This window comes from Herpailurus yagouaroundi, unplaced genomic scaffold, assembly GCF_014898765.1.
Source record: "Herpailurus yagouaroundi ecotype Mexico unplaced genomic scaffold, PumYag 185, whole genome shotgun sequence".
NCBI classification, from domain to species: domain Eukaryota; kingdom Metazoa; phylum Chordata; class Mammalia; order Carnivora; family Felidae; genus Herpailurus; species Herpailurus yagouaroundi.
In genome coordinates, this window is record NW_024412416.1 from 21,607,123 (window position 1) to 21,624,034 (window position 16,912).

Below are 16,912 nucleotides of genomic sequence, written 5' to 3' on the forward strand. Positions count from 1 at the left end.
GAGTGCACGGCCATGCCCTTTGCTTTGGAAGATGAAGGTTGCTATAGGGGTAGGATGGATTGGAGAGGGCAGAGACAAGGGGTCCCGGGAAGAAGGCTATTGTAGATAAAGGACAGAGGGCAGACGTAATTGATGGGCCGAGGGCCTGCCTTGCTAAGGGGGTAAAGGCTCCAGGTGAAACTGGGGCATCTCTAGGGACTGTGCATACACACACACACACACACACACACACACACACACACACCTGAATTGCTAAAGGAAGAGGGGCAGGTGTGCTTGGGGATGAGGTAATGAACTTGGCTTTGAACAGGCTGTTCTATTGCAAAGGACAGCAAGGGACCACATGTGACTCTAGGAACCACAGAACACCACACGTTCACTTAGTTCTACCCTCTTAGGTCCAAATAAGTTGTTGTAAAGGGTCCGAAAGCTCTTCCGAGTGTAGTTGCAGCGGTAAGCCCCGCCCATGAGGTACTCCAGCACAAGACCTATGTCAATGAGGCTGATGTGGTAATCTGGTGGCAGGTTGCCCTGGAAGAAAAGAAGCTGTGTGTCAGGCCCTGCAAGGATGCACTCCATGTGTGGTCTGCATCACACACCCCTGGTTTAAGTGGCCTTCTCTGGCCCAAACTTGGGTGTTGATGTGAGGAATGGGGCATTAAACAATATTCAGTCTATTACCATATGACTAAGGGAGAAAAAGGATAAAGCTTTCCCAGTGAGAAGAATTGAAAGCCATGAGGCTGCAGGATGGAGCCGTAGGCTTGTCCATGGGCTGGTTCAAAATGGCCTGCAATGTGCACGTGCAGATGTAGGGGAGATACGGTGCAGCTGGTGTGGGACCTCCTTTGTGAGAGCAGATGAGCTGTGTTGAGAAGGAGCTTTGATAGCTGCTTGCAGGGGAGCAGCTGGCTTCAGGGGCCTGGAATCCAGATTTCATGGTGAAGGAGGAAGTGGCCCACGTGACCCGAAGGAGGCCTCGTGGGGAGGCAGCAGCAAGACAGAGTATCCCTGGGGCTGGAAATTTCTTGGAGAAAGCTCCACACAGTGCCTTGTGACTTTCTGGGGGACTCCGCACATTTCGGTAAGAACACATGCCCCATCGGGGCTTGGATGGCTCTCTTAGTTAAATGTCCAACTCTTGATTTTGGCTCAGGTCATGATCTCACGGTTCCGGGACTTCAAGCCCCACTTGGGGCTCTGTGCTGACAGTGAGGAGCCTGTTTGGGATACTCTTTCTCCTTCTCTTTCTGCCCCTCTTCTGCTCACTCCCTTTCTCTCTCAAAATAAATAAATAAACTTAAAAAAAAAGAACATAAGCACTACAAAAGCATCTGGTGTGTGTGGGAGTCGGTGAAGGGGCAGACTGTTGCAACAAAATACTATGGGGTATGTTGAGACCAGCTTGGCCAGTCATTCATATCCTTGGACAGCTGACTCATCTAGGAGGCAGAGATGACCAGTCAATTATAAAGACTTTTTTTTTTTTTTTTTTTTTTTGCTACGCACCATATGCTGCTTGTTTAATTTCACATGACTGAAGTGATGGTGGGAACCTGGGTTCATTGCATGGAAATTAAACATCCCAAATGTCCTCCCTTTATTTATTTTTTTAAAAATATTTATTTATTTATTTACTTATTTGGAGACAGAGAGTGAGTGGAGGAGGGGCAGAAAGAGAGGGAGAGAGAGAATCCCAAGCAGTCTCCATGTCCAGTGAGGAGACTGATGTGGGGCTCAATCACATGAACTGTGAGATCCTGACCTGAGCCGAAATCAAGAGTTGGATGCTTAACCGACTGAGCCACCCAAGTGCCCTCCAAATGTCCTCCCTTTACATTAGAACTAGCCACACTTACCAAATACTTCACTCGGGCATTAATGAGTTTGTTCAGCCCCTATCCTGATCCTTCACCTCATTCAGGACTCCATATGCAGAGATAAAGAGATATAGCCCTGCCCTCGGGGAGCTCGATGTTTTGGAGGAGGTGGCAAAGGTACAGACAGTGAGTTTGGCCCTGAACTCTTGAACTCTGCCTGGATGGGAGGGTGGGAGGGTAGGCAATGTCTTCCTGCAGAAGGCACACCCCAGGTAGCTAGGAGCAGGTGGAGAAGAAACTTTGGGGGACAAGAGGAAGGGCACAACACACATGAGCAAGAGAGCCTGGCATGTGTACCCTGTGGTGGGGATGTGAGGGGAGAGAGTAGGGGATGTTGATGGAACTAGGCCCAGTGGAGTATAAGTTTCTTAGAAGGACCTTAAACTTCATGAGACTTTAGAGGATTTTAAGTTGGGGAGTCCTGTGACTGGGATGATCAGGGGGCGTGGGGCTAGAGGTGGGAAGAGGACTATTGAAGCCATTTAGGTGAGAAATGGTTGGGTCTGAACTTGGGTAGCTGTGGCTTTTGAATGTTTATATCCTAATCTAAGAATTCCAGGAAATCAGATTCCTTATGGGCTAAGGGCGCTGGTCCCTCTTGGTTCCTGGATACATTGATCCTGTGCTGATCCAATGAGTGTCTATAGAAGCTGAATTACTATATTATTAGGAGACATTTGTGCAAAGGATGGCCAGACTATCTGGGACTCTGACTGAAAACTCTATTCTCTCATTTGAGTTATTTTTTCTTGCTCAGAGTATGAATACATGTTCCACACTTGGCAAGCCAGGGACTGCATCCTAGCAAAATGAATCACTCACACATTAACCCATCCTAATCCTCTAGCCTGTGGCGACGCGACACAACAATGAACGAACGAGCTCCTACAAGAACACAGACTGTAAGTAGTTAGCAGCAGTGGAAAGGGGTGAAAACATCTATTACTCACTAATGAGGGAATAGTCCACGGAACACATACAATGACATGAGGCATGTTCCTTCTGGAGATTGGCTCAGTGAAGGAGTGAGCCCCAGATCTTAAAAGTAGATACAGAACATGGGGTTCCACTGGAAGATGGAGGTTCAGGCCAGTGGTAAGATGGCACCTCCCTGGCTGTTGCCCAGGGCCTTGGTAATGGTGCCAGGGTGCCATAATCAGTCATTCAACATGAGCCTGGCATGTGTAGGGATGAACTTGAAAATGATAATTTTTTTTTTAGTTTTAACTCTTTTTTAAAAATTTTATTTATTTAAATTCAAGTTAGTTGGCATACAGTGTAGTATTTGTTTCAGGAGCAGAGCCCAGGTATTCATCACTTCCATACAACACCTGGTGCTCTTCCCAACAAGTACCCTCCTTAATGCCCATCCCCCCACCTCCCCTCCAGTGGCCCTCAGTTCTGTGTATTTAAGAGTGTCTCATGGTTTGTCTCCCTCTCAGTTTTTATCTTATTTTTCCTTCCCTCCCCCTGTGTTCATCTGTTGTGTTTCTTAAATTCCACATATGCATGAAATCATATGATATTTGTCTTTCTCTGATTTATTTCGCTTAGCATAATACACTCTAGTAAACTCTTTTATGGAGAGAGGAATTCATTCTTTCTTATGCCTCTAATAATATGACAACACATTTTAGAAATTTAAAAAATTGCTTTATAAAATGTCTTATTGAGGGGCGCCTGGGTGGCACAGTCAGTTGAGCGGCCGACTTCAGCCAGGTCACGATCTCGCGGTCCGTGAGTTCAAGCCCTGCGTCAGCTCTGGGCTGATGGCTCAGAGCCTGGAGCCTGTTTCCGATTCTGTGTCTCCCTCTCTCTCTGCCCCTCCCCCGTTCATGCTCTGTCTCTCTCTGTCCCAAAAATAAATAAATGTTGAAAAAAAAAATTTTAAATGTCTTATTGAACGATGCCAATAGGTAAGAATTATAAAATGACAGACTGACCTTTTTTACATCCCTCACCAGCAAATGAAGCGTGTTTGGTGGACCCAGCCTCTGAAAAGAGAAGCATTCAGTCATATTAAGTATGTTTTTCTCTTGAACTCTCAGGGCTAAATCCTACCCTACTCCATAGAATTAATGTCCCAGCTGAAACCAGTGTTCCAGTGATCCCGTGTTCATCTAAGAGCATTTATGCAAAATATGCACTGGTGATAAACGTATTCAAACAGCTAGCTCCCCTCTGCCCTCCCCCCTTCTAGAACACTTACTGTGTTATAAAGCTCTTCCAGCCTCGGAATGGTGAGAAAGTGCTGCATGTTCACTCCGTTTTCAATCAAGAGCTTCACGAAGTCGACCCGATCTAAGACTAAAGCGTCCAGCATGGCTTGCTCCAGAGCATTCACCTGTGCAAACCAACACCAGGGACCCTGTGAGTGGCCTCTCAGAGGGGTGCCAGGCGAGAGGCAGACAGGAAGCATCTGGGAAAGTGCATTCTGACCCCCCAGACCCTTGAGCAAGTTGAACCTGGTTCTCTTTGCTCTTTGTCTTGAGTAAACACACCCCACCTCCCATCGTTTTTCTCAATTTGGCCCCTACCTGTCCTGTCAATGTATCAAAGCTTGATAAAAGGAGAAAAGTAGACGCTTCTCTCCTTTAAAAAATTTTTTTTTAAAAAATTTATTCTTGAGAGAGAGAGAGACAGAGACAGAGTGCAAGTGGGGGAGAGGCAGAGAGAGGGAGACACAGAATCTGAAGCAGGCACCAGGCTCTGAGCTGTCAGCACAGAGCCTGACATGGAGCTTGAACTCATGAACTGTGAGATCATGACCTGAGCTGAAGTCCGCCACTTAAATCACTGAGCCACCTAGGTGCCCCTATTCTCTTTTCTTTTAATATAAAGATGGGAAAGAAACACCACATAAGCTGTAGCATTCTTTCTTATAAGTACTATAATCAGTACTTGAATCTCCAAGCTCCGGACTCGGTAAACAATGTTTTGAGGCGGTCGGTTGTAATATTTTATATGATATTATCTATTGTTTGTGCCTCTGTCCTTCAGCACTCAGTATAATGCGAAGACTTCCGGACACAGCAGTGGGGGAGAGTTTGTGTTCTTGACTGAGGATGACCATGTGGTAGCTGGGTGGAACTTGTGGACTCACAGCATGCCACCAGGGTCAGTGGCTGTGATAATGCCAGTCACACGTCGCCGCAGAGGCTCAGCGCCCTCCTTGCCTGTGTCCTCAGAGCAGCAAGGCCAGGAATACTGTGCGGCGTGTGGCTCAGACTCCCAGCCCAGACAAGTGCTGTTACCTGCACATCTCAACCACAGGCTCCTTCTTCTGTTCCCTGAACTGTATTTCATGATAATTGGTTTGTTTCCCATATTTTCAGGCATGAAGCATCTATGTGTGCATCAGGCAGAAAGAGCCACTGTTGGGCAACCTCTCTGAGTAGCTTCATTCTCCCACAAAGCCGGAATGTCTGGTGTTTGTGAAGCCTGCTGTTGCCTTTTGAAATATTGGCACTATCCTGTGGATGCTCTGCCACTGCCTCCCGGGACTCACGGCCCAGGTGGGGCTGAAGCAAAGACAACTGCCCCTTCCCCTGGAGAAAGAGGGTGACCGACTCGTGATCTTGGGAAAGAGGGGTGAAGACATACCCAGTTCAGCAGCTCGATCTTCCGGGGGTCAGTTTCTTCCTCCACCTCCTCTTTCACTTTCCCCTTCTTCTTGCCTTTTCCTTTCCCTCTTCCCCCCTTGGTGGTTGCTGTAGGTGGCTTCTTTTCCTTCTCCGTCACTTTGTTATCGGTGGGGGGCGCCAGGCTTCCCAGGGGCTGCAGTCCACAGCAAACAGAGTTGGGGAACAGTGTTAAAGCTGTCCCTTGTCCCAAGACAGGTGCACGGATCCCCCTCACCTCTGTGTGCACACGTGTGTGTACATGCACATGTAAGCACACCCACGCACAAACACACACACACATACACACACATGCGCACACAATCATTGCAGCCTACTGCCTATTGGAGGAGGCCCTGATACTACGAACCACTGCTACTTGTGTGCTTAAAGTGGCTGATATTTTGATTGATATGTTTTTGCCCAAAGGAAGGGATGCTGAGAGGCACCAAAGGGGAGGTGCCGATAGTTGCTAATGCAGAAAGGAGAAAATGATCATGAAGGGGTCAGAGACAAAGTACACCCTGTAAACCTGAGGATGCCTGTTTGGATAGAATCATGACTGAGCTTATTGGTGGCTTGAGAAGGCCTGCTGGGTGTTACCGAGATGCACCCATGTGGCAACAGACTGAATGCATTGAGGGAAGAATGTGTTCCACTCAGAGAACAGGAGGCAGTGCAGAAGTGGGACCTGGCTGCTGGGCCTGTCTTCCAGTCACATGGAGAGCCTGGAGGTATATGGCTCTGGTGCAGGCACAGTGATACCAACGTTGAGACAAAGTTGACCCCTCCAGTTACTATCTTGCCAAGTCCTATCTTGCCGAACTTGCCCTGTCCTCTGGCCAAACTCTTCTGGTGAACTGTCTGCATGCACAGTGTCCATCCCTCCCTTCCCGCGCCCTGCTCCATGTATTCCATGCTGCTTCTTCGCATCTGTCCATGGTTCTGGCTGTGGCAGGGGCTGAGTGTCCTGGTACCACCTCATGGGCATTTCCCAGTCCTTCTCATGCTGGGCTCTTAAAGCATCTGATTTTGCTGCCTGCTTCCCCCTCAAGCCTCTTCCTGCTTCTCTGCATGTTCTGGTTTTCCTATCTGGCCACTGCTTCTCAGCACTGGCTGTAAATGTTGAGGCTCTTTGGGGCTCTATCCACAGCCCCTTCCTTCCTTCTTTACTCTCCTTCAGCAACTGTATTGAGGCCCATACTGCCAGTCCCCATGTGTTTGCAATTGACTTGTCATTTCTAGCTTCGGTCCATGTCTCTCCCTAGAGTTCCTATTCCCAACTTGGCACCTCCATTTGGATATCTCAAAGGCTTTTACAGCTCATGATGTCCAAAACCACACTCAAAACCACTCTCTCCAACCTTTCCTCTTCCAGTGTCCCTGAACTCAGTAGCAAGCCAGAGAACGGGGGGAGATTGCTGACATCTTGCTGCCTGCAATGCCCTCTTCCACGATTAATCTGTCTTGACGCACATCATGTTTAATGCTAAATATTGCTTTACTATGTCCAATTCTTATTTCTCCTCTGCCTCTGCTCTAGCCCCAGGTGATGTCTCTCCCCTGAATTACTTCAATAACCTTTTAACATGATTCCTCCTACCTGCCATTGTACCCACCCAACACATTTTCTATGTTAAATCCAGAATGATCCTAAATATGTAAATAAAACCATGTAACTCTCCTGCTTAAAACACTTAAGTGGGACAGGGCACCACCATTGAGGGCACCATGAGAGTTTGTGTGGTCCCTGGTCAATGCAGAGATATGGATGAAAGAGTGTCCTGGCTGACTCTTCATGTAGACAAGACAATTATAATCCTCAGTGAAAACTTGACACAGCATTCAACAACTGGTGCTGGGAAAACTGGATATTCACCTGAAAAAGAAGGAAGTTGGACCCTCATCTAACATCATGTACAAAATTTAACCCAAAATGGATCAAAAACCTAAATGTAAAAGCTAAAACAATAAAACTTGTGGAAGAAAACCTAGGTCAAAGATTCATGACATTGGATTTGGCAATGACTTCTTGAACATGTCACCAAAAATCATAAGCAACAAAGGAAAAAATAGGCAATTGGGACTTCATCAAAGATTAAAAACTTGTGCATCAAAAGAGTATCAACAGATTCAAGGCATGACATTGGATTTGGCAATGACTTCTTGGATATGTCACCAAAGCACAGGCAACAAAAGAAAAAATAGGCAAATGGGACTTCATCAAAAATTAAAAACTTGTGCATAAAAAGACAGTATCAACAGAGTAAAGGCAACACACTTAATGAAGAAAATATTTGCAAATCACATATCTGATGACATTAATATCCAGAATTTATCGAGTATTCCTAAAGCTCAAGCTCAACAACAACAAAACCCAAACTGATTCAAAAACAAGCAAAGAACTTGAATAAGCATTTCTCAAAATAAGATCTGCAAATGTCCAAGTACATGCAAAGATGCTCAACATCATTAATCATTAAAGAAATGCAAATCAAAACCACAATGAGGTGACCCATATCAAAAACAAGTGTTGGCAGGAATGTGGAGAAATTGGAACCCTCATGCACTGTTGGAGGAAATGTAAAATGGTGTGGCTGCCGTGGAAATGTTTGGCAGCCCCTCAAAAAATTAAAAATAGAATTACCTTATGATCCAGCAATTCTATTTTTGGGTATATATCCAAAAGAATTGAAAACATGGTCTCAAGTAGGTATTTGTATACCCATATTCATAGCAGCATTACTCAAAATAGCCAAAAGGTGGAAGCAACCCAAGTGTCCATTGATGGATGAACGGATAAGAAAATGTGGTCTATTCATACAACAGAATATGATTAAGCCTTAAAAAGGAAGGAAATTCTAACATATGCCACACAGAAATGAACCTTGAGTACATTATGCTAAGTGAAATAAGCCAATCAAAGGATAAATACTGTATGGTTTCACTTGTATGATGTATTTAAAGTGGTCAAATTCATAGTGACAGAAAGTAACATGGGAGTGCCAGGGGCTGGGGGAAGTAGGAAATGGGGAGTTATTGTTTCATGGATATGGAATTTTAGTTTTATAAGATGAAGAGTCTTATGGATGGGTGATGGTGATGGTTGCACTACAATGTGAATGTACTTAGTTCAATTGAACTATACTCTTAAAAATGTTTAAGATGGTAAATTTATTTATTTATTCATTTATATTTTTAAAGTTTATTTATTTTGAGAGAGAGAGGCAGAGAGAGAAGAAGAGAGAGAATCCCAAGGAGGTTCTGCACTGTCAGCTCGGAGCCAGCTGCGGGGCTCTAATTCACGAAATCATGACCTGGGCCAAAATCAAGAGTCAGTTGCTTAACCGACTGACCCACCCAGGCATCCTGGTAAATTTTCCTTAAATGACTTTTACCACAACAACAACAAAAAAATCGGGGGTGGGGCACCTGGGTGGTTCAGTTGGTTAAGTGTCCAACTCTTGGTTGTGACTTAGGTCATGATTTCATGGTTTCGTGAGTTCAGTCCCCATGTTGGGCTCCATCCTGCTTGGGATTCTCTGTGTCCCTTTCTCTCTGCCCTTCTCCCTCTCATGCTCTGTCTCTCTCAAAATAAATAAATAAAAATTTTAAAAAATTGGGGGGAAAAAAGCAAAAACAAGATGATACAGCAGTTGAGGAAACAAAAGGAGAAAGACCTGATAGAAGAGCAAAAATTGCCAGCCATTATGAAGAGCTTCAAGCTCTCCTTAGGATTCTAAGGAGAAACTGAGGCCAACAACCAACTTGCCAACTATTCAGTGAGCCATCCTGAAGTGGATCATCCAGCCCCAGTCAAGCCTTCAAATGACTGCAGCCCAAGCATATGGCTTAAGGATAATCTCATGGGAGTGCCTGAGCCTGAACTGCCCAGCTGAACCACACCCAAATTCCTGACCCACAGACACTGTGTGAGATAATATTTATTGTTGCTCAGGAAAAGAAAAGTCCTTAAGTGATTCCCCAAGCTCTCGGACCCAGCCTTCTGTCCTATACCAGGTCTGCAGTGCTTATAATGCACAGCTCCTGGTTGGCTTGCAACCTCCTCCTGAGTCACTCCCTTCTCAGCATTCTAGCCACACTGGCCTTTTTGTCTTCTTCAGTAAGTTATTTGAAAATGTCCAGTTCTTTCTTGCTTCAGGCTCCTTACATGCTCTTCTCTCTGGATGGAAGGTGCTTTCCCTTCAGTCTTCACCAGCCAGCATCTATTCACCTATTTGGTCTCAGCATTAATTCCACTTTTTCAGCAAGGTCTTCCCTGGTGTCTCAGTAAAAAGTAGCCCTCCCATTCCCCACATTCTGTCTCATGGAAATGTGCATTTTTCCTTCTTAACAATTATTACAATTTACAATTCAATATTTATTCATCTGATTATCTGTTTCTTGTCTGCCTTGTTTTCCCTGCCCACCCTGTCACACCATGTCCACACCAACACTACACAGAGAGTTCTAGAAGGGCTGTGAAAGGTCTGTTTTATTCACCCCTCTGTCCTTAGAACCTATCATAGGAAGTGGTTGACCAACATTTGTTAAGTGAATGAATGAGTAAAAATAGGGATTTTTAAAAAAAATGGTTTGGTTCAAGAAAGCCAAAGAAGAGATTATTTCCACCATTTGCTGCTGCTGAGTGAATGAGAAGGAGTAGAATCCCTCCTCTTCTTTTTTAACGTCCGTCTTTGTCATTGAAGAGAATTAAAGATGGAATAGATATGGTCAGGCATCATAAGAATTTTCCTAGATGCTCAAACAACTCACCCATTCTTCCTTCAAGGGTTACACTTTAGGATTCTAAGAGGGTGGTTGGTAATGTTACAGTGGTAGCTTTTAGCCAGGGCCACTAGAGCCCTTCACTCTGAAGAAGGGCTTCAGGGGCTGCCTGGGGAAAGGTGGCCAATGGGGTGGGCTCAGCTCTTATTTGCTTTATATGTTGCTGCTCTACTCAAGATGCCATGTGTAGAAAGGGCTCTTTCGATTAAAATACCTTGGAGACAACTATTCTGGAGGAATCACAAATAATAAGAGAGGTGTGACAGGCTGGAGAGAGGGTTGGGTACTTTAGCATTTGAGTCGGCTGAAAGGAAAACGAGATGGTAAGTATATTGGGTGACATAATTGAAATTTAAAAATTTTGATAAGCTGACATAATGGACTGAATCTAACAAGGTGACGTGTAACAAGGAAGATGTCTTCCACCTGGGTCCATCTGGGCCCCAGAACAGCTAACCTCAGAACAGAAAGATGTGGTTTGTCAGGTGTAAGCATGACAAAACCCTTGGGAATTGCTGCAGATGAAAACTTAATATGACTGAAAGATTATATTTGTTGTATTGCTAGACGTGTAGATCCAGCTTAAGGCAGATGACAGTCCCATTTGGGGCTGCACAAGATGTGAACTTGTGGGCACTGCTCTTTTAGAAGAATAAGGGATGGCATGGACCACATCTGGAGAGATGAAATTCCTATTTGCAACCTCAAATATGGATTAAACAATCACTTGCTGGGGATAATGTTCGTAATACTCCTTTATTATCCTTATAATGTCCATGGAGTCTGTAGTGATGTTTTCTCTTTCGTTCCTGATATTAGTATTCTTAGCCTAGTTAGAGGCTTATTAATTTCATTGATCTTTCCAAAGATTTAGATTTTGGTTTCTGTTGATTTTCTCCATTGATTTCCTGTTTTCAATATTATTTTTTTTTAAATTTTAAAAAAATGTTTATTTTTGAGAGAGAGAGACAGAGTGTGAACCAAGAAGGGGCAGAAAAAGAGAGGGAGACACAGAATCTGAAGCAGGCTCCAGGCTCTGAGCTGTCAGCACAGAGCCCGACACGGGGCTCAAACCCACGAACCATGAGATCATGACCTGAGCCAAAGTCTGGCGCTTAACTGACTGAGCCACCCAGGCACCCCTGTTTTCAATGTTATTGATTTGTGCCTTAATTTTTATTCTAATATATGCATTCAATGCTAGAAATTTCCCTCTAAGCACTGCTTTTGCTGTATCCCACAAATTTTAAGTTGTATTTTCATTTTCATTTGGTTGAAAATATTTTAAAATTTCTCTTGAGACTTCTTTGATCTACATGCTGTTTAGAAGTGTCATGAGTAAACTTGGGAAAAATTGTTTAACCTCTTGGGATATCAATTTATTTTTCCAAACTATAAAATGAAGGCAATCAGATCTATTTCAGAGTTGTGAAGGCTGGTCCAGTAATGCTCATATATGTGAACACATGGGGTAAAACATGGTGTGTGACCCAAATATCAGGCATTGTTACCAATTTCTTTGAATTTAAGGTTCTAGTTCATGGTTTTGCCAAAGGATAAGCCCTTGTCCACAGATGGAAGCCAAATAAATGGTTCTCATCATAAAAAATATGCAGATATTTCTTTCTGTTTCAGAAATCTCAGTGAAACTGGCCAAGGTTTATAGATTTTGGTCTTTAAAATGGGCAGTGGTCTAGATGTCCCCAAACCATACTCTTACATGCTCAGGTGGAGTTTAGCCTATTCCCTTAAAAAATTGTTAGTCCAAGTTTTTATGACTCAATATAAATCAATTACTTTGTTATATGTATATATCAAACACTACTACCTCTCTCTGTGTTGTTATTGTTGGTTTAAAGTTTATTTTGAGAGAGAGAGAGAGAGAGAGAGAGAGAGAGAGAGAGCTAGGAAAGGCAGGAGAGAGTGAGAGAGAATCCCAAGCAGGCTCCACACTGTCAGCTCAGACACCTACGTGGGGCTCGAACAGCAAGATCATGACCTGAGCCAAAACCAAGAGTCAGACACTTAACCAAGTGAGCCACCCAGGTGCCTCACTTTTTGTTATGTTTTAACAAAACCTTTAACAAAGAAGTTTTTGGGGACAGTTTTTATTTTTGTACTTAATAAAAAAAAATAGAAGAATATTGACTAATAAAATATAACCAATCAGAACTAGGATTGATTTATTGTGTAGTAATTATCAAATACTCCCTACCACAAGTTCTCTATTATGTCAAGAATTGTAGAAAGACTATAGATTCACAGCACATAGTTAATCATGTGCTTCAACCATTAAAGTAAGCTTTTGGAGACCATATACTGCGTTATGGCGAGACTGAGAAGGATTTTGGTTCCAGGTTGCAGTCTTGATCACATGTCTCCTGCTTGCCCTTCCTCCTCATGGAAATGATAACAGAAGACTATGATAAAGAAAAATCTATTTCAAGGAGAAGAGGCAGACAAGAGCTATTAACAAATTTGTGGAAATACTAACAGGTAGTTAAAACCATGAAGGAGTAAACCAGGAGTAATGTGAAGGTATCAGTAGAGGTAGGACCAGATTTTCAGAGAATGAGAGCTAATGATGGGTAGAAAGCATGGTGATCAGTGGAAGGACTGACTACAGGACAGGAGGCCATTCATCCCCCATCCCCTCTTGTGTGCCCTGCCAACACCCCCTTGGGCAGGTGCAGAGTAACTGCATTCCTGGGCTTCACCCCCAGGCAGAAACCGGAAGAATGGTCGCTAAATCATTGGAAGGACCTGTATAGAGAGGTCCAGAGCCTCACTAGTCTGTTCCAATCTGCACATGGCAAAGCAGAGCTGTTTAATGGCAAAGTAAGCTTCCTATAATTAATTGGTCCCATCCCTCATCTGGAAATGGGGATGGACAAGCCAGGATCTGCAACAGAAAAGACAAAGTGGACAAATGGGAGCAGCTGACCAGGGAGAAAAATAGAGATAATTTAGGGAACAGAAGAGGACTTTAAAACATCCAATTTGTATCCTCAGGTATGGCATTCATGAGATGAAAATAGGCTGGCGTGAAAATGGAACCATCAGGAAATAAGAAAGCCTAGAGGTGATTACCACACATGCTCATTCTGCACACACACACACACCTACCACTCACACACACAGCTGTATCACACCCACAAACATCCTGTCACACATTAATCATTATTATACACACACAGATACCACAGATATATACCACACACACGCTAAACCATACACAGGCATCACACACCACACCACACACCTAACACACACCACACACATGCTACACACAGACACATACATACCACACCCCAAAGACCCCCCCCCTAGAATTCTCTAGGCCTCCAGGGTACCATGGAACATAATTTGAAAAGACGATGCTCTCAATGCAACTGTTGTATTTAATTTTAATGGGCTATTTTCTTTCTTCTTTTTCTTTAAAAGGGTAAACCCCACTTCACCAGCAAAGATAAAATATTTAGTGGTTATTTCTTCAAGAGTACTGTTTTGAATCTATAATTAGTACTAGTGGCTCTTCTTTCTGGTTCTTGGAAGTTAAATAGCAACATCTAATGACCCTAATGCATTTAACATTGGATCATCAGAAACCCCAGATAATTTCTTGAGATCTGTGTAATGAGGGAGAACATACTAATATATCATCTATACAAGGTCATGCTAGTATGAGATGAAAAACACTTAGTTTCACCGGCCAGTGGGGCCCAAAGACAAAGATCTGGCTTCGTGCTATGTCGACGCGGTTCCAAGCCAGTGCCAAGCTCAGCTGGTCCGGGGCTGATGCATTTGTCCCTGGAAAGGCAAGAAACAAGGCTTTTCTCACTCCACGCCTGGATTGCCCCAGTTAGGCAGGTGCTGGGAGGTGAGCACGGGCTTCCCTGGGCTGGCTCACGCCAGCCTGGAACTAAGCACTCCTGCCTTTTCTCTTGTCCCTGAGTGACTACTCAGGCCCCAAAGCTAAGAACTCCATATTCTCAAAGAGCTGCCTGGGAGGAGGTTGGAGGCCACCTCTTTCCATGTCTGCTTGGCTTGGTGTCCCTGAAGGCACAGAGGAGGAACCTGGTGATTCCAGGACCCTCATCTGCAGGAGGGCAGAAGCCCTGGGACTGCCTTGACATCAGCCCTTTCAGGCCAAAGGTGGGCACAGGCCAAGAGCACCAGCCCCCAGCCGTGGGGAGACCAGCACAGCACTGCCAGGCACCTGGTCCGATGGTGACACTCTCCTCTCTCATCCCTGCCCTCTCATTGTCCTAGAGTAGCCAAGAGGCAGAGAAGAAATGTGTGTCCTAGAGTGACCCTGTGAGTGGCCAGGTCATAGCCTATCATTAGGAGCAGGATGGGGAAATTGAACAAATCATTGCAGTGATGGCGAATGAAAAACCACCCATGTTCCCCCTCTATGAGGAAACCCTTAATGAACTAGTTATGAATAGAAACTGGTCTGACTTCTGCCCACATGGTCCATTGGCACCCACAGAAAATACCCCTTCTCAAGACACCCATTGTGAGCTTTGTTGTTCTGCCATGGCTTCACAGTGAGATAACTCCAGGCAGCCTGACTGGCTCTGGATTCGATCACCAGTAGACGTTGTTCCTGGCAGGAGAAGAGGGAGTGTGATTTCTTGGCCATGAGCAAAGCCCTGGCCGAGGCCAGCACTGAGAGGCCAGGAGTCACTGTTTCCTGAGAGCTCACCTTTCAACAAGGCCGTTAAAATTGCCATCTCGATGTCTTGCTGACCCTCGGAACCCATTCTAAACACGGTGACCTGAAAACAAGTTAATCATGAAAAGACCAAGTAAAGCAAAGTTGAAACTAAAAGGGAGAATTGGATTTTTTTTTTAAAGGACCATAGAGACTGACATGCGATTCAATGATTCTGGAAGTGGAATGATTTTAAGCCAGGTGTCTTTCATTTCCACAAGTGATAACTTTGATCGTTCTGACTCTGAGTCTTTGCCTGGATACCTATTTTATTATTTACCCAATCTACTCCACTACTCTCAAGAGGAAAGAGCCCATTCAGTATCTACATACTCCAATATCTAAATTGCTACCAAGTTGACAAAATAATTTCTACTCAGAAAACTGCTACAGTTGTAGGAAATTTGTAGATTTAGAATTAAAAAAAAATTTAAAACATTTATTCATTTTTGAGAGACAGAGCATGAGTGGGGGAGGGGCAGAGAGAGAGAGGGAGACACAGAATCTGAAGCAGGCTCCAGGCTCTGAGCTGCCAGCACAGAGCCCGATGCAGGTCTTGAACCTATGAACCATGAGACCGTGACCTCAGCTGAAGTTGGATGCTCAACCAACTGAACCAACCAGGCATCCCTCTAGATTTAAAATTTTGAAGGGGCTACCTTGTGTGTCTTCCTTACAAGCATAATTAGGGAGGCAAGGAGTGGGAAATAATTACTGTATTTGGAGAGTGAAGTGACAGAATTTTGTAAGTGCACCTAAAAGGGTGTGTCTGTCGCTCCTCATGGCTTTACATATGACTAATATCATAAACCTCAGAACTGGTGCAAAGTAGCATGGTGTCACCTAATGTGTGCTAAGCTCTGAAAGCACTTGGGTCCCTTCCCTGTGCATGCTTAGTCTGTTTCTATCACGTGGGCATAACAGCCAATTTGGTAGGGATTTGTAAACTGCCCCTCGGAAAAGTCTGAAACTAAAATATGAACAAGTCCATCATGCACATATGGGCAGAATTAGAAAGGAAACATAATTCTCTCTGTGGAGCTGGTTTGGAAATAAACTCAAGACACTTACGAGTTCTTTCTTTTTCATGCACTCCATTATAATTGCAAACAGCTGATGAGATTGTGTCTTGTTGTAATTAAATGTTTTCTGAATGGTAACTAGAAGCTGATCCTTGAGGGATTCATTTATTATCCTGTTCAAAGGAAATGCAAAAGAGAAGGAAACAATATGAGTTAAATCTGTACATGAATAAATCAGACAACTCTATGTCCGTCTGGTGTCTTTGATTTGAAACTTTACCATTGGAGGGTATCCCAGGCTAGGAGACAAAAAGGGACCACAGTCAAAAACTGCATTCACACGTGTCCTAAATTCCAGGCTGGTTGAAAACCTTATAAGGGAAAATGAAGTTGGAAGAGAGTATATTCCCCCAGAGAAAGAATTCTGTAAGAAACATCATGCTCTTGACAGCTCCCTCACATGCTGACCTCAGAAAATGGGAGAGATCTAGTAAATCTTCATTATTTAGCATTTTTGGAATGGCTAAATGTATCACTTAGGGTTTTCTTCTTGGCCTAACAAGAAGGCAGTTAAAAACCCACCCTTTGTAACATGTCAGAAATCCTACCCTCCTTCTTCACAGTACTTGTGTGCAAAAGACAGAATGTCCGAGGCTCGCCCACTGCCATCACAAATCACCACGGGGACTGGAGGGTCTTCTCGGAGATATTCCAAGACAATGGAAACCACATTAGGGCCTCCTTCCACCACCAGGCCCACGACAGGCACACCCTGTCCCAGCCCTGCAACATAAAACACACTTATCATACACACCAACGACATGGCACAAATTACCTGAGAGGGCAACTTGGACCACCATTATTAACCCATCAGTTAGTAAC

General features: G+C 44.2%; 1 protein-coding gene across 11 annotated transcripts in view; it reads right to left on the reverse strand.

The window, feature by feature from the left end:
• The window catches only part of TRPM1 (transient receptor potential cation channel subfamily M member 1), a 139,458-nt gene that overhangs the window by 42,533 nt on the left and 80,013 nt on the right, over nucleotides 1-16,912 (reverse strand). For 9 of the 11 annotated variants that reach the window (XM_040493854.1, XM_040493860.1, XM_040493852.1 and 6 more), the window contains 8 exons: nucleotides 16,639-16,813; nucleotides 16,080-16,203; nucleotides 15,000-15,072; nucleotides 13,998-14,098; nucleotides 5,484-5,657; nucleotides 4,090-4,224; nucleotides 3,824-3,874; nucleotides 391-531 (listed from right to left, as the gene is read on the reverse strand). In XM_040493854.1, coding sequence (XP_040349788.1) covers nucleotides 391-531; nucleotides 3,824-3,874; nucleotides 4,090-4,224; nucleotides 5,484-5,657; nucleotides 13,998-14,098; nucleotides 15,000-15,072; nucleotides 16,080-16,203; nucleotides 16,639-16,813 — 974 coding nt within the window. Of the gene's footprint in view, nucleotides 1-390; nucleotides 532-3,823; nucleotides 3,875-4,089; nucleotides 4,225-5,483; nucleotides 5,658-13,997; nucleotides 14,099-14,999; nucleotides 15,073-16,079; nucleotides 16,204-16,612; nucleotides 16,814-16,912 lie in introns of those variants that run through there. The other 2 variants (XM_040493858.1, XM_040493859.1) reach the window with 2 other exon arrangements.